At 38.6% G+C, this 24,440-nt stretch overlaps 1 protein-coding gene across 2 annotated transcripts in view; it reads right to left on the bottom strand.

Moving 5' to 3' along the window:
* Window positions 1-3,382: 3,382 nt before the first annotated feature.
* The window catches only part of PAFAH1B1 (platelet activating factor acetylhydrolase 1b regulatory subunit 1), a 78,851-nt gene continuing 57,793 nt past the window's right edge, over window positions 3,383-24,440 (bottom strand). Inside the window, exons 5-10 of one of the 2 annotated variants that reach the window (XM_040455538.1) lie at window positions 19,003-19,171; window positions 16,454-16,556; window positions 15,471-15,699; window positions 12,153-12,254; window positions 8,209-8,365; window positions 3,383-7,329 (exon numbers count right to left, since the gene is read on the bottom strand). In XM_040455538.1, coding sequence (XP_040311472.1) covers window positions 7,256-7,329; window positions 8,209-8,365; window positions 12,153-12,254; window positions 15,471-15,699; window positions 16,454-16,556; window positions 19,003-19,171 — 834 coding nt within the window. In that variant the 3' untranslated portion in view covers window positions 3,383-7,255. The remainder of the gene's footprint in view (window positions 7,330-8,208; window positions 8,366-12,152; window positions 12,255-15,470; window positions 15,700-16,453; window positions 16,557-19,002; window positions 19,172-24,440) is intronic. The other variant, XM_040455536.1, reaches the window with a different exon arrangement.

Below are 24,440 nucleotides of genomic sequence, written 5' to 3'. Positions count from 1 at the left end.
CCAGGCGCCTCCGACCTTGAAATTTTCTAAGCAATGCCATCGAGTCACCGTTGATGCTTGATGTTTGCTTGCTCCCCACACCCCCCACCACTTTCCTTGACAGTCTCAAGGTCGTGTTCTGAACATTCCTTCCTATAGCCTTTATCCTGTGAACACCAGCCATGTGTTTCATGGCACTTCTCGAATGGGGGCATCGTCTTGGAAACCTGAGGAATGGATCAGGCTTAATTACCACTGTACCTACCAGTGACCTGAGAGGACTGTTTTCATGGTTGATCCCTCACGTGTATTAGTGCTGTCTGCTACCTTTTGACAACCCAGATGACAAGGGACTGTTTAAAGGAAACAAAAGCCTCTAAATGTGAAATCCACCCTTTTCCCTTATCTTAGTTGACAGATTATACATTTTTTTTTTTTTTTTAAAGGGTGAAGAATGGTGTCCAGAAAGGGTTAGCGTGAGAACTAGCATTTTGGGTCCTGGTCTGTGTTGATGGGCAGCTGTTCAGGATCTGAAATTAATTTGTGTGAGCCACAACTCCCCTCTCTCATGGATGCCATGCTAGCCTTTTGCTTTCCAAAACTCTGTATTTGGGTTTTTTAACATATGCATGTTACTTTTCCAAGTTAAATATCTTAAAAAACAAAACAAAAAAAAAAATTATCACCAAGTTAAGCTTTTAAGATTGTATCATCTGTCTCCACTCCTGCCCTCCAAACTGCCATTGTGAAATGAGTATTGGGAGAACTTGGACTTCACCAAGGAATTCCTATATATCCTGAAGCTGAGAATAAGTGGATTTCCACATTCCTGCTGCCAGAGTCTAAGCTGTCAAACAAGGCAGGCATAATCAGGACACCTACAGAGGACAAGTGGCCCTCCTCAGATGCAAACTGAAATACCCCCACTAAATAGGCAAACCCATTGCTTAGAAAAGACACTAAAAAATAACACCGAGATGCAGACCATGCAGGACCCAATTATCCTAATAAAGTCACCTCGTATAGAATGGCTTAGGAGCTTTCCTTTAAAAAAAAAAAAAAACTTTCATGTTTATTTTTGAGAAGGAGAGAATGGGTAGGGGAGGGGCAGAGAGAGAGAAACCCAAGCAGGCTTCAAGCTGCCAGCACAGAGCCCAACACGAGACTCGAGCTTGTGACCTGAGCTGAAACCCAGGGTCGGGTGCTTAACCGACTGAGGCACCCAGGCGCCCCAGGAGTTTTTCCTAAATTACAAGCGTAAGCAAGGATAATCCTTGCTTACCGATTCCCAAGCTCCACCACTTCCTAATGGCCCTCCCACATGGTGCCAGTGGTAGAGGGCCTCAGGGATGGGATGAGGGTCATTCCTGCATTACTGAAGGTTAACAAGTTGAATGAAAGATGTCACAAGGTCCTTACACTTAGCTAATAAGATGCTTAACACGGGCAGAACCAGATAAAGGAAAGAACACGTGCATTTGGGTTTGAGTCCCAACTCTCTAGCTTAATACCCTTGCTCTATGTCCTCACCTCAAGTGAACCTGTTTTCTTGCCCATAGAAATGTACTGTCCACCAGCAGGGAGAATAAGTGTGTTGAAAATAAGGGTGTTGGCACCTAAGAAGCATTCAAAATGTTAGGTTATTTTCCCTCCCCTAGACCCTCCACCTCCACTTTTTGTCTGGGGCAGAGAATCCCAAGCAGGCTCTGCACCATCAGCACTTGGGGTTTGAACCCACAACTGAGAGACCATGACCTGAGCCGAAATTGAGTCGGACGCTTAACCGACTGAGCCACCCAGGTGCCCCTGCACTTTTATTTTTAAATTTTTTAAAGTAAACTCTATGCCCAACATGGAGCTGGAACTCACGACCGCAAGAGTCACATGCTTCTCCAACTGAGCCAGCCCCTCCACTTCTATTGAAAGGCTAGCGACCCAAGTAGGAATGATCATACAGAATATTCACAAAGGCAAAACTCCACGTGTCAAAGTGATGGCGATCAAGAGTTCACATCATAGCTGTGGGGCCACTCGTCCCAATTTCTTATTCAAGGAGAAGTTGCTTGAATTAGTGGTTTTCAAGCTTGAACCTGCATCAGAATCATTTGGGTGGCTGGTTAAAACAGATTTTTCAGATAGATGTTTCAGATAGAGTATGTCTGAGCTGGAGCTCAAGAGCTTGCATTTCTAATGAGTTCCCAAGTGCTGCTGCTGGCCTGCTGGGAAACACTGAGAGTCATTTTCCTAGAGAATTCTGGTAGGTCTCTCAGCAGTAAAAAATTGCACGCAAACCAAAGCCAAAACAGCGACAGAGCTGCCACATCTAGGATGCAGCACCATTTCTCCACCAAGTCTTCCATTTCCTATCCCTCATCCTACCTCGGGGACACACCCGACCATGAATGTTGGAAGCTTGATGTGATAGACCAGTGAGTTAGTTTTGAATAGCTACCTGCATTTCAGAATCATGACACTACAGCTAGGATTCCCTACCCCTAGGGAAAGTGGTCAGGCTCACCTTCTGCATCTTAAGCTGGGGGTAAAGAGGAACCCTGCGGGGAAAGGGAAAAGCTGCAAAAGCCAGAAAACTCGAACTAAGCAAATTACTTTTGTTACTCTTGGCCCAGCTCCCCATGTGGGGGTGGGGAGAGGCTACTCCCAACAGAAGGCAAGAAAACAACTGGGCTGGAAGTAAAGAGCCACCACATCATTCAACTTGTCCTTAAAGGCTAGAGACTTCATGGCCACTACAGGTGCCGAGCGGTAGTAGGGGACGGAAGGTAGGTCATAGGCAACATGTATAAAGCAGAGGGAAAGCCATGGGGCATCTGGGGCAAGAGTGAAGAGGATTTTGACATTTCAACCCAAATTTAAAATACTTAGAATCTTCCAAGAATCCAAGACCACTGGCCAGAACAAGAGGTTCATTCATTAATAGAACAAAGGGGACAGGACCCTTATCTCTGGGCCCTGACCACAAGAGGGGCAAGTCTTCTTGGGGGGAGACTTTTTTTGCGGCTTACAACAGGTCATTCCTGGCATCATCAGCTCTCCAGTGCCTGGGCAGATGAGTCCCTGTCGGAAAGGGCTGCTGGAGGGGAGAGTGGTGCCTCAGAGAACAGTCTGAACTCTGCAAGTCCACCACCATGGCAAGAGCTCCTGCAGCCACCGCTCCTCGCTCCTGATCTCCTAATAAGGTGAAGGAAGCAGACAGTAAAGGCAGTGCCACCGCTGCCCTAGAGAAAAAGACTTCCATCAAGGCCCTGCCACCAATTTGCATCTTACTCTACGACAGGTGTTGAACACAGCCCCATCTCCAATGAGGACTCCACTAAAAAGCTTTAAGTCTCTGCACAGGGACACAAAAAAAAAAAAAAAAAAAAAAAAAAAAAAAAATCACATCTAGTTTTATAGGCATTTAATAGTTTACCAATTGGTACAATAGGATTTTTTAATATGCAGAAAACATGAATAAATTTTGTTTTACACAGTCTGAGAGCAACAAATCTTACTGTAAAACACAAGAGCAATATTATATACATTCCTTTACTGATTTTTTTTTTAATTGTGTCAATATCTTCAGTTAACTCTTACAATCTGGGAACTGTTTTCTCCAATCACCACCACCTCTGCAACATTCATATGAAATCAATGCTTGCCTTCATGTCAGTGTCAGATCAACTTCTAACTCGAAGATTTTGTGTTTGTTTCTATCTTCAGAGTGAGCTTTAGGGACGCCTGAAGGATAGGCAGGACAAGAAAGCAGCTACTTACATGATAGAGTGGAAAGATAAAAAGACCAGTCCAGTCCAGTTGTGACTTGTAAATCCAGCTTGCCCTCCCCCCCCCCCCTACTGAAAAGAAAAAAAAAAACAAAAAAAAAAAACCCCAAAACCTTTTTCACCAATTTTGTACATGTCGCTTCTCTACCAGGAGATTCTTCTTTGCATCATCTAGATTAATTAACACATTGGACTTATATACAGCTGGACAGAAAGAGTAACCATTTTAAGTGCCTTTTCCTTCAACAATTTTAACTTCAGTTGCTTAAGGATTATCAAGCCACCACTGTCAACAAAACAAAATATCCTTTACTTTTAAATAGTTTTTCTTTAAGTGAATTTAAAAGAAAACTATTTAATGCGTGATTTTACCTGGAAGTTCACACAGAAACAGAAAGAGGCAAACAGGAGAGCAGGGCACTGACAGTAAGGAGACCGGGCTTGGTGATCTAGAGCCAAAGCTTCCGAAGACTACAGCGAGCGCTCCACAGCCTGGACGACTTGCTAACACTAGTGATTTTTAGAGCAGTGCTCTGGGCACACCATTGGTCACACCACACATAGACAAAACAGGACGGTCTTAGTCTCCTAAAGTGCAAGATGCCATGTCAAAAAGCAACTATTCTCCAAGCAACGTCTAAAACCACAGTTTCTGTGGCTCGCACTTCCAAGAGTGCAGCTAGGACTTCTTGGGCACATTATATCAGGGTGGCACTGGAATGTCTTTTCACACACACAAAGTCAAATAATCATCTGAGGATGCAATTCTACCAGCTTTTTATTTCTTAAATTAAGTGACCAATTTGATTGAGAAAGTGACAAAGCAGCAGTGAACCTCTAAACCAGTTAATAAATTCCTCTACTTACAATCCAAACCAGTAACCTCATCATTGTACTTATCCCAGGCAAGGCACAGGGTTAGACAGCAGACAGAGAAAACGGAGGAAACAGGAAGAAAGGGCATCAACAGGGCAGCGTCAAACAACAGTGCAGGAAACCGCTGCACATCCGATTCCGGATTATGGATGGATCCACTCTCCCCCACCCCCCTTCATTATTCAAACAGGGCTCGTTACATTTGGATCCAGTTGAGGACCATCCCTGAGATTCAATGTTTGCTGCTTCTTAAACGGAGGATGTCTGGTAACTCAACTAAGCAGCAGGCTGTGGCAATCTCCCAAGTAAGGATAACTTTGTTTACAGAGTAATATTGTTTCTCCTCCTTTGTCAATGAAAGTCACTGTGTGCTGCAGGGGGGAAAACCCAGTGGACAGCAGCTTTGTTTCCTCCTAAATCGGTACCATTTTTTTCCTTTATTGTTCGTATCTATGAGTGATTTCTAGATGTTGTGGCTTACCCTTAAACAATTCGTGTTGCTACATGCTAAAAATGAATTAAAATACAAGACATTTATACATGTACAAACAAATGTTAAGATGCACCATTTCTATGTATTTATATTTCTTAAAATAGGACAGGAAATAGCAGCAAACGAGAACAAAGATATCTTCCATAGCATTTGTAGAAAAATCCAGTCAGAATAGCTAAAAAGAAACAAACAAACAAACAAAAAAGACTTCTCAATGTGAGCAGGGTTGTGAGGCAATATTGTCCTGAAAGTTATTCTACTGTATGTAAGGAATTAGCTTAAGTTGTAATTTTTGTCTTCAAAAGTAGCCATTAGTTCTCAAAACACTTTTCCTTCCAGAGACGTCTCTCAGGAATTATTAAAAACAAAGCAAACAAACAACAAGACACAAGTTAGACGTAAAGCTGCTTCTAGTAAACGTAAGGCCTAGTCTCTGTGTGTGTATCTACAGGACATTAACTCTAACCCTTTGTCTTTTTCAAGAACCAAATTTCCATTAAATACTAAAAAGGGACATTTTAAAAATCACATATTATGCAAATGAATAAAATGCAATTCAGAGTAAGTTTCTTTGTTAAACTGTCTTTGTTATTTCACTGTTCTGTTAACTTTTCAAATGACCTTAAAAAAAAGCTGTTGGTTAGCTAAGCAATAGAATTATTTAATAATCTGCAATGAAATATTGTTTCCAAAGTCATAGATAAAAATTCTCTTAAGCCTACTTGTAGTAACTTTGGATCACAATATACAATATATCAAGGATGCATAAAATGCTGAACAGCCAAATGGGGCGGGGGGTGCTTTTCCTTTTAGCTGGGAACAATTCCCACAGAGTCAGACCTAGTTTTCAGAAGCATTAGGATCAAAAAGGGTTTGTTCTAAAGCATGGTACTCCACGGCAAAATTTATTCTACTTGTACATTTTAGCACTTCTTCGAAAGCCCAGGACCCAAGGATATGGAGGTTGTATGTGTGTGATATACATATACAGACTTATCCACTTACAGATAGGCCCATATAACATTTATATATAAACAAAAGGTGAAAACACAGTACATTTTTATGCATGCTCCATTAAACCCTGTCTTGTTTTCAACTTGTAAGTTAAATACAGTTCAAATCAGTATCAGATTTGTGTTGAAGAACAAACTGCTGTATTTCTCCCACTCCCTTCAGATGGGCAAACATAACCTTTTCCGTATTTGTCATTATGTAATGCACATTGCACATCCCTAAAGAACATCGAAAACAAATAGTGATTTGTACCATGACACACTCAACGGGAAGATTAAATTCTACTTGGGAGTCACGTCACTGCACAGTCTAACAGTATGGAGAAGACAACTACAAGTGTGTCTAGTGTGAAAAATAGAAGCTTAGAGAATTACAGTGTTTTTCAACCTGTTTACAAAGCATTAGGACCCAAATGAAAGAAATGATTTGCTATTAGCTGCTGAGATTTTTCTTATTTGGAGATTTACAGTCATTTCCGTACATAAATATACCACTAGCCTCTGCCTGATAGGCTGCCAAAACAAATGTGTCCTATTGATTTGGCAAATGTGTCACGACAAAAATTCCAATGTGTAATCCCCATTAATTACATAGATGGTTCAGAAGATTTTGAATTGTAGCCTTATCATCTAACATCCTTAAAGAAGATTTATTAAGCACACTTAAGTGATGTTACATAGATACACATTTCAGAAAAAGCCCTAATAATCACCACTTTTCCCCAAATGAGGCCATCAGGTCAGGCACCAACAGATAGCAGAAAGAAAAACAGGAATTAATAATCCAACATAAAATGACACTGTCAACTATTCAGTTTAGTGCCCTAGTTCAATTTATTCAACTTCTGCCTTCTTAGGCCTGGTGTGACCAATGCCAGCCCAGGTTTTTAAACCCTATGGTACTTCTAGACAACGTATGTAAATTTACAGTATACAATTTGGATTCACCATGCATGAATACTTTGTGTGTAACATTTAATAAGCTCAATCTACATCCAGAATAATTTACATGAAAGGACAATATTTATTTAAACAGAGCTCAATGGGGTAACCATGGTATCATCAGAGTGCATCCAGAGGAAAAATGGGAGGAGGGGCCAAATGAGACTCAATCAACGGCACTCCCACACCTTTACTGTTTGATCTACACTGCCAGTAACCACATATGGTGCCGTCTTATGGAAATCTGAAAGAAAAAGAAAAGGCTTATTTTAAACCCAGATAAAATTTTTAACAAGGCACAAAATAAGCAAGTCCACGTGCCAGGAATGCTCATTTTTTTCTATACACACCCACACATACACCCCTGGGTTAGCGAAGCTGAGACTTAATGATTAAATCCTATATTAACACTTCAATAAAAATACCTACGCCCATTACCCCCATCCCAACTAAGGCTGAATGTTTCACTCGAATCTAACAACAAGGGTAGCTCTAATGTATCTACTTACTTAACTTACTATGTTCCAGGCTTAGTACTAATGCATTATATTCATGTTTAATTCTTTTAACAATCCTATGAGGTAGGCATTGGCCCTATTCTACTGAGGCTTTATTTTTATCATTAGATCCATCATACCCTGGGTGTATTATATTTTTAATGTATTCACTATCTTATATTCTAGATTTAGGTCTAGATGACACTGAGGCTGTTTATTAGACTTAATTCAGTGAGTCCCCAGTACATGAGAGTATAAACCTGCCGGAGGGAAAAAGGCTGAGTAAGATTTCCTTTGAGAAACTTACAAACTAGTAGGGGAAGAAAATTACCCATCAGAGTGGTTAGTAAGCATCCTCTTCACAATCCTAGTTTCCAAAACCAATGTTGTGCAATGGAGAAAGTAATTTTTTTTTATTATAAGGCTGATGATGGAAAGAGAGAGTTAAGGAAAGGAGAATTTAAAACAAATGGTAGGAATCCACAAAGTTTTTAAACTGTCTTCTCTAGTCTGTCCTGAAAGCACAGGTCATTTCTTACCTGGAAAATTCCTCATGATTACATAAAACTGTTTGTGTCTCGCACTCCAAAATCTACTTGTTAAGAAATCTCCTTACTCGTACATACCCAAGGAGGTAACAAAGTGTTCATGCGCATTGAGGGTCTTCATGCATCGCTTGTTCTTGTAATCCCACACACGGAGGGTCTTGTCATCAGCACAACTCAAAATAAACTTCCCCCCAGAATGGAACAGAACTCCACGTACCCAGTTATCATGACCCACCTTAAAAACAAAAGGTGTTCAACTTAATAAAGGGATAAAATATTTAAACGGCATCTAAGAAAATAGTTCAGTCATTACTCAAAGCAGTGAAGCTACATGTACCCAAAACATCAATGCCAAAAAAGAACCCCACATCCCCCCAAAAAAGTGTAGGGAATTTTTCTAGATTAAAGGAAACTGGAAACTAATAAGGCATGACCAGTAAATATTATGTGTGATGCTTGACTGGCTCCTGGGTGGTGGCTACAATACAGTTATAAAGGGCACTAGTGGATAACTAGAGAAAATGTGAATATGTAGTATTAATGGTAAGTTTCTTTTCTTTTTTTTAATCATGTTTTTAATGTCTACGCCCAATGTGGGTCTCAAACTCATGACCCCAAGATCAAGAGTCACGTGCTCTACCGACTGCGTCAGTCAGGCACCCCAATGTTGTTTCTTGAGTATAATCATTTTATTGTGGTTATATAGAACACCTTTATTCTTAGGAGACATATGTTAAAATATTTGGAGCCAAATATATATCCACCACATTCCTCTACATAGAAATTTAAGACAATGGCTTGGTGCTGAACAGTCCAACAGGGTAGCCATTTAGTCACATGTAGTTTTTAAAATATAAACTAAAATATTAATACTATCAGCAATTGAGTCCTCAGTCTCATTAGCCACATTTCAAGAGCTCAACAGCTGCATGTGGCTAGTAGCTATAATGATGGATAGTGTACAGATACAGAACATCATCACAGAGAGTTCTACTGGACAACCGTAGACTAAAAAAAGAAAACTTGGTAGGGGAGCCTAGGTGATTCAGTCAATGGTTTACGTGTCTGATTTCGGCTCAGGTCATGATCTCATGGTTCATGAGTTTGAGTTCCACGTTGGGCTCTGTGCTGACAGCTCGGAGCCTGGAGCCTGCTTTGGATTCTCTCTTTCAAAAATAAATAAACATTAAAAAAAAAGCAGGTGGGGGTTGGGGGGAGGGGCATCTGGGTGGCTCAGTCAGTTAAGTGGCCAACTTCACAGCTCAGGTCATGATTTCGCACTCTGAGTTTGAGCCCCACACCAGGCTCTATGCTGATAGCTCAGAGCCTGGAGCCTGCTTCAGATTCTGTGTCTCCCTCTCTCTCTGCCCCTCCCCTGCCTGTACTCCGTCTCCCTCTCAAACATAAAAAAAAATTAATTTAAAAAAAAAAAGAAAAGAGGGGCACCTGGATGGTTCAGTTAGTTAAGTTTCTGACATTGCCCAGGTCATGATCTCACGGTTGGTGAGTTTGAGCCCTGCATTGGGCTCTCTACTGTCAGCACAGAGTCCGCTTCAGATCCTTTGTCTCCTTCTCTCTCTGCCCCTACCCTGCTTGCTCTCTCTCTCAAAATAAGTAAATAAACTTAAACAAACTTGGTAGGTTTTATTAGGTATGACAGAGCTGTATATGGGTGATTTTTATTTTCTTCTTTTAGCTTTTCTGTATATTTCTAATTTTTCTATAATGTAAATAACCATACTGCTTTTATAAAAGAACCCAAGGGGAGTTTAAAAAAAAAAAAAAAAGAAAGAAGAAAGAAAAACAAAAAAAGACAGATGACCAACATAACATATTCTTTGACCAGGGTGCCTGGATGGCTCAGTCGGGTAAGCATCCAACTCTTGGTTTCAGCCCAGGTCATGAGCTCACGGTTCGTGGGATCCAGCCCCACATCAGGCTCTGCACAGACAGTGTGGAGCCTGCTTGGGATTCTTCCACTCTCTCTGTGCCCTTGCCCTGCACCCACTTTCTCTCAAAATAAACTTAAATAAATAAATAAAATACCTTGTTCTACTGTAGTGACCTATAAAAGTCACCAATGACGAGAGGTAGAAGTCTCAACAAAAGTTAAGTACAAAATCTATTTAAAACAATTTTTTTTTAATGTTTATTTATTTTTGAGGGAGAGAGAGAGAGAGACAGTGTCAGCAGGGGAGGGACAGAGAGAGAGGGGGAGAGAGAGAGAGAGAGAGGTACAGAATCAGAAGCAGGCTGTGAGCTGTCAGCACAAAGCCTGATGCAGGGCTCAAACTCATGAACTGAGAGATGGTGACCTGAGTCAAAGTTGGATGGTTAACTGACTGAGCCACCCAGGCACCCCAATACAAAATGTATTTTTTTTTAAAGTAAAATACAGGGGGCCTGGGTGGCGCAGTCGGTTAAGCGTCCGACTTCAGCCAGGTCACGATCTCGCGGTCCGTGGGTTCGAGCCCCGCATCAGGCTCTGGGCTGATGGCTCAGAGCCTGGAGCCTGTTTCCGATTCTGTGTCTCCCTCTCTCTCTGCCCCTCCCCCGTTCATGCTCTGTCTCTCTCTGTCCCAAAAATAAACGTTGGAAAAAAAAAAAAAAGTAAAATACAAAATCACATTTCCATGACCAAAATAAAGCAGTAAAAAGTACTATCCTTCAGGTGAAAAACAGGAGCCAGAAACCTCGGGAGAAATTAAGGTGACCTCTGTTCTTACAGGGGAGGAGAGCACATGCTTCCCTTTTCTTTAAGATTTTATTTAAAATATTCATTTTTGAAAGAGAGTCAGAGAGAGAGGGAGACAGAGGATCCGAAATGGGTTCTGTGCTGACAGCAGAGAACCTGATGCAGGACTCAAATTCACAAATCGTGAGATCATGATCTGGGCCAAAGTGAGACACTCAAAGTCAGACCAAGCCACCCAGGTCCCCTAAGATTTTATTTTTAAGCAATCTCTACACTCAATGTGGGTCCCAAACACATAATCGTGAGGTCAAGAGCCGCATGCTTTACCAACTGAGCCAGCCAGGTAGCTCTGCAGATCACCTTTTTAAATAGTGATACAGTGTATCTGAACTCAGCTCAGAATACTGTTAGAGGAGAGTTTAATTTTCTAATCAATTCTTGATGATACTTCCAAAGTGTCTACCATATCTTACAGAGACCATCACTTCAAGGTATGGTTAGTACCTAAAACGTCTCTAAAACAAACGGATGCCAAATTACAAAAATTGTTAATTAACAAAAATTGTTAATGCCCACAGATCCCCTTATTGCTCCCTTAGGCAAATAAAAATGCCCACAATCTTGTACTATCATTTATATATCCTAATATTAAATTCTGACACTCCTGAAATGAAATAAACATTTCTAAGCCGTAAAGCTAGGTAACAACATTAACATCACAATGGTAAAATAAAACAAAGAAGACCATATGAACAAATATGTCAATAGGATTCATATTAAAATTAAATACAGTGAAATACAGAATCAAACACTTTAAAAAATGAATGGGTCTGTAATAATACTATTTTTCCCCATAGGAGATATAGAATTTTTAAAGATAAAGTGAGCTAGGATCTCCCTCCTAGCATTAATGGCTTTGTAGATCCTTTTTATAACATGACATTCTACAGGAGTAATTTTCTTTTATCTTTTTAAGTGTTTATTTTTGAAAGAAAGAGTGCAAGTGGGGAAGGAGCAGAGAGAGGGACCGAGGATCCGAAGCAGAGAGCCTGATGCGGGACTCAAACTCATGAAATGTGAGATCATGACCTGAGCCAAAGTTGGAAGCTTAACCTACTGAGCCATCCAAGCATCCCTACAGGAATAACTTTCATTTCACTGTTAACAATGGAATTACAAAAGTTTAAGAAAAATTATCTTTATAAAGAAGTTATTTTAAAGCCTGGACTAATTCAGATTATTTAGTAAGATATCACAAGGCATCTAACCCCCCAAAATATAAACATAGTAAGCTTCAAAAGAAGCAGTTAATATTATGCAAACTTACTAGGGTCATAAGGCACATGCCAGTACTGACGTCCCACATCTTAATAGTCTTGTCTCTGGATCCAGACAGTAAGAATGGCCCAGGCTTGCCACTTTTTTTAGTCTATAGAAAACATAGAAAAATTAAGTTTCCCATGTAAGAAGTTAAGTGAAGACTTTAGATGACTTCTAACAATGATCTATATTTTCAATTTTACAGAAATGCAATTTTGGGAGACATAAATATTGTGTATGTTTACTATACACAATTTGATACTGAGATACATATACATGGTAAAATGATCATCATAATCAGGTTAGTTAACATATCCATTGCCTCGTATAACCATCCCCCGCTTTAGAGCTACCCTTTTAGCAAATTTCACATATATACAACACAGTATTGTTAACTATAGTCACCAAGCTGTACAATTAGATCTCCAGGACTTACTCATTTTATTTTCCTCTATCGAAATACACAAGTCTTTTTTGACATATGTAGGCTACACAGGAAGGACCCAGATAATATGAAAATAGAAAATCTCCATTTAGGTTAAGACTCAGTTTCTATGATACTAACAGATGATAAATTTATTGCTCAAGACTTCTGGAATCAAGAAAAAAATTGAAAACTAATTCAGTCTTTATATAACATCCAAGCCAGAATCAACTTTATGACATGGTAAGTAACCACCACCAGAGGGCAGTAAAAAGAATTTGAAAATGCAACCAAACAGCCAGCCAAAATTTAAGAGATTACTACAGAAGTTTCATTTCAGAAAAATAATTTTGGGGGGTGAAGGGTGGGGGTAGGGGAAGAAGATTCTTTTCATTCATTTATTAAAATATAATTAAAATATCCACGATAGGACTGTCTCTATAAAAAAGGAACATGGTCAATTTTGGCTCATATAATTTATTCAAAGAAACAATAGTCTGTAATTTATTATTGTTATTAATCATAAAAATTGAAATCATGAAAAGTAAAAATTAAGAACCATGACGAAATATAAAACTCCTGAGTAGAAAGCCCAAAAGACTCCACCAAAAAATTTCTAGAACTGATAAGCAAATTCAGTAAAGTTGCAGGATACCAAAAAAAAAAAAAAAAAAAAAAAGTACAGAAATCTGTTGCATTTCTAAAAGCCAATAATGAAGCAGCAGAAAGACAAATTAAGAAAACAATCCCATTTACAATGGCACCAAAACATAAGATACCTAGGAATAAACCTAATCAAAGAGGTGAAAGATCTGTACTCTGAAAACCAGAAAACGGTGAAAGAAATTGAAGACAACACAAAGAAATGGAATGACATTCCATGTTCACGGACTGAGCACATATTGTTAAAATGTCTAAAAAGACCCCAAACAGCCAAAGCAATCCCGAAAAAGAACAGCAAAGCTGGGGAGGCATCACAATTCCAGACTTCAAGTTTTATCACAAAGTTGTAGTAAGCAAAACACTGTGGTACTGGCACAAAAATAGACATACAGATCAATGGAAAAGAATAGAAAATCCAGAAACAAACCCACAATTATATGGCCAATTAATCTCTGACAAAGCTGGAAAGAATACCCAAAGGGAAATATAGTCTCTTCAACAAATGGTGTTGGGAAAACTGGACAGCAGCATGCAAAAGAATGAAACTGGGCCACTTTCTTACACCACACACAAAAATAAATTCAAAATGGATTAAAGACCTAAATATGAGATCTGAAATCATAAAAATCGTAGAAGAAAACATAGGCAGTAATTTCTCTGACACTGGCTGTATCACCTTTTTTCTAAATAGGTCCCCTGAGGCAAAGAAAAAGAAACAAAAGCAAAAATAAATTACTGGGACTATATATCAAAATAAAAAGCTCCTGCACAGCAAAGGAAACAATAAAACAAAAAGGCAACCTACCGAATGGGATAAGGTATCTGCAAAATGACATATCTGATACAGAGTTAGTACCCCCAAAATATAAAGAACTTCTATAACTCAACACCCCAAAAAACAAATCCAGTTAAAAAATGAGGTGACATGAACAGACACTTCTCCAAAGAAGACGTATATACAGTTGGCCAACACACGTATGAAAAGATGCTCACCATCACTATCATTAGGGGAATGCAAATCAAAACTACAATGAGGTATCCCCTCACACTTGTCAGAATGGCTAAAATAAAAGACACAAGAAACAACAGGTGTTGGCAAGGACATAGAGAAAGGGGAACCCTCTTGCACTATTGGTGGGAATGCAAACTGGTGCAGCCACTCTGGAAAACAGTATGGAAGTTCCTCAAAAAGTATAAAATAGAACAACTTATGATCCAGTAATTGTAAATTGTACTACTGGGTATTTACCCAAAGAATGGAAAGAAAAGAAAAGAAAAGAAAAGAAAAGAAAAGAAAAGAAAAGAAAAGAAAGAAAAAAGAAAGAAAAAAAAATTCCACTAATTCAAAGGGACATACATGCACCCTTACAGCAGCATTGTTTATAATAGCCAAGATATGGAAGCAACCCAAGTGTACATCAACTGATGAATGGATAAAGAAGATATATATACATACATACACACACAATGGAATATTATTCATCCACAAAAAAGAATGAAATCTTGCCATTTGCAATGACATGGATGGAGCTAGAGAGTATAATACTAAGTGAAATAAGTCAGAGAAAAACAAATACCGTTAAGATTTCACTTGCATGTGGAATTTAAATGAGCAAAGGAGGGGAAAAAAGAGAGCAACAAACCAAGAAACAGATTCTTAACTACAGAGAACAAACTGATGGCTACCAGAGGGGAGATGGGTGGAGGATGGGTGATTCAAATAAAAACTTAAAACACACAAATAAATAAAACTCCAGACAGATTCAGCTAGTGCTTCTAGTGATCAAGAGTATCAAGAGGCCTTCATATGAAATATTCTGTTTAAAATAAATATTTAAATACTGAACTGCATTCCACCATAAATTTATAAATAATTACGCTCATTAAAGAAGGCTATTCTTCTAAAAGATAACTTTTAACTTCTCCCGTAAGTTTTATTTTGCACCAGTTGCTATACTCTTATAACAATGACATTTCTTATAAATTTAATGACCACTTTTACTCTTCAGGCGGGTCCACCATCCCCAGCCCAAATCACGGGTCAGCTGACAGCAATAATAATCACTAGTTAAAAAATATAAACATTTCTGCAAGTTCAAAAGAGTAAAGAGTTTCAAGATTCAGAATTCTGGGATACAGATTTTTCAATGCATTAACTGCCCTGAAACTGAGAATCAGAAGTTATCTAAGATTCTGATACCAGCAATCAAATCATGAAATGATATATAAATCACATACCTCAGATCCTGTTGCTTCAGAGATGGAAGAATATGAGCTTTCTGGAGCCCAGGAAATACATTCTACCACATGCTCATGTTCTCGAAGCTCAGCCTTGCATTCCTTTGTTGCTACGACCCATACGCGCACGGTCTGATCATTTGAACAGCTGGCTATCAGAGTGCCATCCTGATTTGGCCGCACCATACGTACCCATTCTCTGTGTCCTGTGAATGTCTTCACACAGTAGCTGTCAAAATAAATAATAATCTACATCATGAATGGCAATCACTGGGATACTTCCCAGGAGCAATATAAAACTAGCTACGTACGTACTGGAATAAAGAGGACGGCACCATGTTAGGGTAATCATATGTGAGTCAGCACAATAAATGTACATTCATGGTTAATGAAAGATGGGGACAGGTCGGAAAATCAAACATCAGTCAAAATAAGCTGATGGAAGTATCATTAAGGAGCTAACCAATCAACACATTCTAGAAGGTAAAATATAGAGAGAAATAAAATCTTCTAAAACTAAACACACACAATAAACCTAACAAAAATATTTATAGCTTTGTTGAGACAAAGGCATACTCTACTAATCTGGGTAAAACTACTTAGTAGTAGGTTAAGATTTTATTATAACAATCATGTGTGATTCTAAGCACAACCAAATTAAGCCTAACAGGGGCCTACCTGCACAAATGTTATTTACATTTTATTTCAACCCATAGAGAAATCACCTAAAAGAAGACCACAGAGATAATAAGCCATTGCATAGAAAATGGCTCTCGAGGACACGAAATTTTTTTTTTTTTTGTTAATAATTTCTCTATTCCTTTTTGGGAAACATTTAGAGATTCAAACCTTATTTTACAGTATATAACACAACGAGCACCATAATTATTTTGGGTTAAAGTCAAAATAACTGGTTCAGAACACATTTCGTTTGGTTGTTTAATATCTCTTTAGCTGACACCATTTCAACCAAACCTACTTACCCAGTTTGCACCTCCCACATTTTTATAGTTTTATCCCTTGAGGCAGACACTATATGATCTCCATTGGGCATGATGGCTACTGAAGAGACATTGTGGTCATGGCCTAAAACATAACACAGCAATGTATTAAGTGATCTATAGCATAATTAAATCTCAGTTTACCATGAGATTTCACCATGGGATTTCAAATACCACAGCAACTTTAAATACACTGGATTTTAATAAATTTGATAAGAAACTTTGGATTTACACACAAAAAAGTTTAGGAATTAGCAACTTAATAAAATAATCCACAATGAAATAGCAGCTAGCTATTAAAATAATAGCTTATTAAAATAATCCACAATGAAAAGCAGCTAGCTCAATTTAGGACCACAAAACTGTTTTAACATCAGTGTCATTAGCATTTGGATGTATTAATATGCTGAATGTTTATATATGAACAGTAGAAAAACACAAAAATTTCCATGGTTGATATCCTAAGACATAAATTGGAGATAAGATTTACAAAGCTAAACAGAAGAATAAGAAAAATGGAGATTTGGTTTCATATTTAAATTTTTTAAAAATGTTTTTATTTATTTTTGAGACAGAAAGAGAGCATGAGCAGGGGAGGGGCAGAGAGAGAGGGAGACACAAAATCCGAAGCAGGCTCCACGCTCTGAGCTGTCAGCACAGAGCCTGATGCAGGGCTCGAACTCCCAGACTGTGAGATCATGACCTGAGCCAAAGGCGGACGCTGAACCAACTAAGCCACCCAGGTGCCCCACATTTGGTTCCATATTTAAAATAGTGGTCCAAGGCATCTGGGTGGCCTAGTTGGTTAAGTGTTTGACTCTTGATTTTGGCTCAGGTCATGATCTCATGGTTCGTGGGATTGAGCCTTACGATGGGCTCCTCTCTCCCTCTCTATCTGCCCCTCCTCCACTTACTCTCTCTTCTCCCTCAAAATAGGTAAACATTTCCCCAAAAAATAGTGTTTGAAAAATTTTGTTGTTGATGTTAATGGGGGTAAAAAAGAAATGCATTATTCTATATGCATGATTCCTAATTAGTTATCCTTTGTGGAAAAAGCCCTAGAGAATCCTCATAAATATTATTTTAAGGAACATATACAATGGTTAGAAAGAACTCTTCTTCTTTTTTTTTTTTTTTAATGTTTATTTATTTTTGAGAGAGACAGAGTGCTAGCAGGAGATGAGCAGAGAGAGAGTGAGACACAGAATGTGAAGCAGGCTCCAGGCTCTGAGCTGTCAGCACAAAGCCCCACGCGGGGCTTAAACTCACAAAGTATGAGATCATGACCTGAGCCAAAGTCAGATGTTTAACTGACTGAGCCACTCAGGCACCCCAAGAACTCTTCTTAAAAAAAAAAATTGTTTTTGAGTATAGTTGACACATAATGTTACATTAGTTTCAGTTGAGAAGTTTATACATTATGCTATGTTCATCACAAGCGTAGCTGCCATCTGTCACTATACATTATTACAGTGTCTTTAACTATATTCCTCATACTGTGCCTTTTATTCCCTTGACTTACTCATTCCGAACAGGAGGCCTCTATCTCCTACTTTCTTTCTTCATTAAGTCAGAGCAACAAGACACAGGCTACTTAAAGAAACATAAACACTAGTTTTTATGAAAGGATTCAACAGAATTCCTTTAACTGGTAAGCTTCCCCATTTAATATGGGGGGAAACACACCCTTCAAATTACACTTTCTATGTAAACACATAGCTTACATCACTGAATTATCTATTAAAAAAAAAAAAAACAAAAAATTTTATTACCAACACAGAATGTATTCCTTATACAAAATCCAAACATTCAAATTTTATCATGGTCAACGAAACAAAAATCCTTATTTAGTGAGCACCCCTAATGTGCCAGATACTAAACCAAGATGATTTATGTATATGATCTCATTTTATCCTCACAACAATCCTATGACAGGTATTATTACCTCTACCTTGCATATGAAAGAAGCTGAAATTTCCTAATGGCACAAGTAAACAAGTAGGGATCTGAACCCAGATATCTGATTCTAAAGCCCATGTTCTTCCCACAAAGCCCAAGTGCCTCAGAGAATAGTCTCTATGACAAGAACCAGGAAAGCAAGCTCACATTCTACAGTGTATGTACAACATTATAAAGCGAGCAAGAAATGCTAGGTTCCAGCTTTTACTGTATCTACTTTCTATGAACTTGTTTCCCAGGTGAGAAAATGAAAAGCAAAACAAAAAATTCCCCAATAACTTCATTTTTCTTTTTTTCTTGAAGACAGATGTCCCAGCAGTTTTTCTTATCCAAAAATATTCCTGAAAGCGAATTAAGTATTTTATATAAACCACTAAGAGATACTTAAAACCTTATAATTGAAACAACTCTCAACTACTGTGGTTTATCCACGGGCTACACATCATAGGCTCTTCCACCGATACAATTAAGAATCGAATGTAGTGAACCCGCACACTATCAGAAAACAATATTCTTTTCTCTGGAATGTCACATTACAAATCACTATCAAAATATTATCCTCTACCCCTTACCGTGCATGGTTCTGATGCATTCAAAGCCCTGAAAATCCCATAGTTTAATGGTCATATCTGCAGAACAGGAAGCCAGAAGCTTGCCACTGTGGTCAAACGAAATATCCTGTACAGAGTCTGTATGCCCCTTAAGGGTTCGCTCAAAATCTCCAGTCTCATAATCCCACACCTGTCAAATAATCAGAAAGTTAGTTAACATCAACCCATCCCTTCTTTCTTGTTTCACATTAGCATCAGCAGGCCAGTATGAGCAAGTGACAAAGGGTAACTATCTTAGAAATAGCAATCTTCAAGTGTAAATTGGTCTTTTCTCTATAGAGAAACTGAAGTTGTAATTACTAAAACACACTTCTAGTACATCATCTATCATATACCTAATAATACTAGCAGGTAGGTATATAAAGCCAAAAGACAAAGTTCATTCCCAGTCTGACAGGAGACAACAGACATGTAAACAAATAAATTTAAGGACTTAAGTTCTGGGGGGTGGTTATGAGAGGCATCTATATGTAGAATATTCGGGGACAATAAAAAGTGTTCAATTCTTTTTTTTTTTTTAAATGTATGTTTATTTTTGAGAGAGACAGTGCAAGTGAGGGAGGGGTCAGGACAGAGCCCAACATGGGGCTCAAACTCCAACAGCGAGATCATGACCTGAGCTGACGCTGGACGCTTAACTGACTGAGCCACCTAGGTGCCCCAAGATTGCTCAATTCTAATACACAGCGGAACTCAGACATCTAAGAGGCAAAGGAAAGACTTCACAAGATGTTACTGCCAATGAATAAGTAAATTAACAAATGCATTATGTCATTTTGATGCAAAAATGGGAAGCCACTGCCACATCTTTTTTTTTTTTTTTTAATTTTTTTTCAATGTTTTTTATTTATTTTTGGGACAGAGAGAGACAGAGCATGAACGGGGGAGGGGCAGAGAGAGAGAGGGAGACACAGAATCGGAAACAGGCTCCAGGCTCTGAGCCATCAGCCCAGAGCCTGACGCGGGGCTCGAACTCACGGACCGCGAGATCGTGACCTGGCTGAAGTCGGATGCTTAACCGACTGCGCCACCCAGGCGCCCCTGCCACATCTTTTAAAGTTAGTTTTTTCTAAGATAATGGAAATAATGAGCTATCAAGAGTAAGTATTAGAAACAGACCTCAAGAACATACTAAACTTTCATTCTGGTGGCCAAATGTAGTCAATCTTTACCCAACACCAATTACATGCTCTAAAATCAAATGATTGATTCCATTCTTCCTATAATTTATTTATCATTAAACCTATTATAGGTTCAAATTTATCAGTAGTAGGATATATACCAACCAATTTAAAGAAACTTAGAAAATGCATTTTGAAGACTTGGAAACAATCTATCCAACATTAGGGGAATGGCCAAGCAGATACAAGATTTGCAATTATAAGGAACTTATGACACACACATAATATAATAAAGTAAAAAAGAATACAAAAACCTCACCTAAGAAAAACTATCTTCTAAAACCCATTTCTTTTACAGAAAAATGTACATACTCTTCTTAATATAAACAGAGTTTTTGACCATATATTCAAGTACTTCTACACAGAAATGATTTCTAATTTTGCACATATTTTGTTACATTCATCCTTAGGTATTTTGGGGCTTTTTTGATGCGACTGTGTGACATTTTCAATTTTTAATTTTCAAATTATTCATTGCTACTTTATAGATATACAATTACCACTTGAATATTAACCCTGCATCCAGTGATTCTGTTAAATTCAGCCATAGTTCTAAGTAGCTTTTTTGTAGATTCTTTGGGTTTTCTACATAGAAGATCATGTTGTCTACAAATAAACAGTTTCATTTCTTCCTTCCCAATCTGTATGCTTTTTATTTTTCTTCCTTACTGCACTGGCAAGGCACTCTTGTACAAACATGAATATAAGTGTGTTTGACACTTAACACCCTGGCCTTGGTTCCCAATAGGGGGAGGGAGTATTCAGTTTTCCACCAATCCTGCACTCTGGGATAAACCCTACTTGGGTCATATTAATTAACCTTTTTATAAATTGCTGGATTTATGGGGCGCCTGGGTGGCTCAGTCGGTTAAGCGTCCGACTTCAACTCAGGTCACGATCTCGAGGTCCGTGGGTTCGAGCCCCGCGTCCGGCTCTGGGCTGATGGCGCGGAGCCTGGAGCCTGTTTCCGATTCTGTGTCTCCCTCTCTCTCTGCCCCTCCCCCGTTCATGCTCTGTCTCTCTCTGTCCCAAAAATAAATAAAAAATGTTGAAAAAAAAAATAAATAAATAAATAAAAAATAAATAAATAAGGTGGGATCAGTTAACTTTCCTTCCATGCATTTGTCAAATAACACTAGAGCATTTTCTCTAAAATAAATATATCCATAAAATGAACTGAGTCTCTTCATAAATGGTGAGCAAACAAGGCATTTTAGTTATAGTTTGTAAATATCAAGAATTAGTAAGAATTAATTTTATTTTTCCTTTACTTGATATTTACCTTTTGTATGATCATAAAATAAATGCTCATGATAAACCATTTATAATGTACTTACATAAAGGCAATAAAAAATATCCATTATCCTACCCAAGGCATGGTTTTTCCATTCTTTCTACATTATTTTTAAGCATAATGACGGTGTTGTACTTCATTATCCCATTTTCCCTTTGCTTCCCACCATGAGGATTTTTCCATACAATTAAAAACTTGACAAACATCTTTTTTTTTAAGATTTAAAAAAAAAATTTTTTTTTAATGTTTATTTATTTTTGAGACAGAGAGAAACAGAGCATGAGCAGGGGAGGGACAGAGAGAGAGGGAGACACAGAATCTGAAGCAGGCTCCAGGCTCTGAGCTGTTAGCACAGAGCCCGATGAGGTGCTCGAACTCACAAACTGTGAGATCATGACCTGGGCCGAAGTCAAACGCTTAACTGACTGAGCCACCCAGGCGCCCCTTAAGATTTTATTTTTAAGTAATCTCTACACCAATGTGGGGCTCAAACGCACAACCCCAAGATCCAGAGTCGCAGGCTTCTCCTAATGAGCCAGCCAGACACTGCACCCCCACTTTTGGGGCAAACACCTTTTTTAAAGGAATTCCTGTTGCTGGCTAAAAATTTTCATTATCACAGAAAACATTCTGTAAGCGAAAATCTGGTGAAAAAGAATTTTGGGTCAAAAAATATAAACTTAAAAAAAAGTATCAACTTTTTAGGGGTGCCTAGGTAGGTCCAGTCAGCTGAATGTGCAACTCTCAATCTCGGGATTGGACCCCATGTTGGGTGTGGAGATTACTTAAAAATGAAATTAAAATAAATAAATGACCTTTCAGAAATTTAAATGATGAAACTGAAAATACTATTATGAATTATTCCAAGTATCTATCCTCCATTTTCCCTAAAGTTTAAAGGTTGGTGATGTAAATGAATTACTCTGAAACAAAAACAAAAATAAACAACAACAAGAAAAAAAACCCCAAAAAAAGCCCACACCAAACCTGTTGTGTTTACCAAATGTACAAGGGACTTAATATAAGATTTTTTTTTTTAATGTTAATTTATTTTTGAGAGAGACAGAGATAGAATGCAAGTGGGTTAGGGACAGAGAGAGAGAGAGAGAGAGAGAGAGAGAGAGACAGAAGCAGAAGCAGGCTCCAGGCTCTGAGCTGTCAGCACAGAGCCCGACATGGGGCTTGAACTCATGGACCACAAGATCATGACCTGAGCCAAAGTCAGACACCCAACCAACTGAGCCACCCAGGCACCCCTAATAAAAGATTTTTGTCAGGGTGTCTGGGTGGCTCAGCTGGTTGAGCGTCTGACTCTCGATTTCGGCTCAGGTCATGATCTCATGGTACTGAGATCAAGCCCCTAGTCGGGCTCTACACTGGGTGTGGAACCTGTTTAAGATTCTCTCTCCCTCTCCCTCTGCCCTTCCCCCATGCACTTGAATGATCCTTCTCTCTCTCTCTCTCTCTCTCTCTCTCAAAACTAAACATTAAAAAAAAAAGCACCTTAAAACTTCCATTTGTAAATTTTATTTTTTTAAGTAGGCTCCATACTTGACATGGGGCTTGAACTCAGGATGCTGAGATCAAGAGTCACACATTATACAGAGCCTGAGCCAGCCAGGCACCCCAATTTGTAACAGGTTCATTCAATATATATATATATATATTTTTTTAATGTTTACTTATTTTTTAAAGAGAGCGAGCATGAGTGGGGGAGGGGCAGAGACAGAGGGAGACACAGAATCCGAAGCAGGCTCTAGGCTCTGAGCTGTCAACACAGAGCCCGACACAGGGCTCGAACTCACAGACCGAGAGATCATGGACCTGAGCTGAAGTCGGACACTCAACCGACTGAGCCACCCAGGCGCCCCTCAATAGATGTATTTTAAGATGGCACGTTAACAATTTTGTTTATACTTTTATACCACTGCTACAAAATTCACCCTTACGCCTCATGACAGCAGTATAGTTTTATAGTACACAAGACTATCATGAAATCAGTAATTTAAATTCATGTCTACTTATATTGGAAAAACAGCAATAGGTTACTGTATTAAGTATTTTCAGCCTACACCATGTACATGTGATTTTAAGACTCTTTTCCAGTTACTCTGCCATCCACAGCATGGATCACCAACCCACAGGATGGAAGGAAGCCACGGATTTAGAAACTAAAGCAACCACATACCTGATACTCATGTTTTCTTAGTTATACCTCTATAAATGAAACTTCTTAAAATCTAGAACTTAATCTGAAATAAGCCTTAAAACAGAGAAATCTACAGGCCCCTGAGTGACTCAGTCAGTTGAGCGTCTGACTCTTGATTTTGGCTCAGGTCGTGATCTCACCATCTGTGGGAATGAGCCCCGTGTCAGACTCTGCACTGACAGCACAGGACCTGCTTGGACTTCTCTCTCCCTCTACCCCGCTTCAGTGCTCTCTCTCTCCAAAATAAACAAATAAAATTAAATGAATGAATGAATAAATTAATTTACCCAAACCTTTCAACTATATTTTACTTAGCTTTCTGCAGATAGTTTATACAACTGTCACTGCACTACGTCTGAATCAAAGGGAATTATAAAAACGTTTTTCTGGACAAAAAGATAAAACATTAGGAGCACTTGTGTGACTCAGTCGTTAAGTGGCCAAGTCTTGATTTTAGCTCAGGTAATGATCTCACCGCTCATGAGTTTGAGCCCTGCATTGGGCTCTGTGCTGACACTGTGTAGTCTACTTGGGCTTCTCTGTCTCCCTTACTCTCTGACCCTCCCTCTCTCTCAAAAATAAATAAAAAACATTTAAAAAAATTAGTACCAACACTGGATTAAAAAAAAACAAACAACACTGAAATGTGTACACTTCCTGTAAAAAAAATAGAAAAATGAGAGAAATATATAACTTACAAAGTGAAAACCTCCCA

The sequence above is a fragment of the Herpailurus yagouaroundi genome, unplaced genomic scaffold (genome assembly GCF_014898765.1).
Source record: "Herpailurus yagouaroundi ecotype Mexico unplaced genomic scaffold, PumYag 215, whole genome shotgun sequence".
NCBI classification, from domain to species: Eukaryota; Metazoa; Chordata; class Mammalia; order Carnivora; family Felidae; genus Herpailurus; species Herpailurus yagouaroundi.
This window is presented reverse-complemented; position numbering and strand designations above follow the sequence as displayed.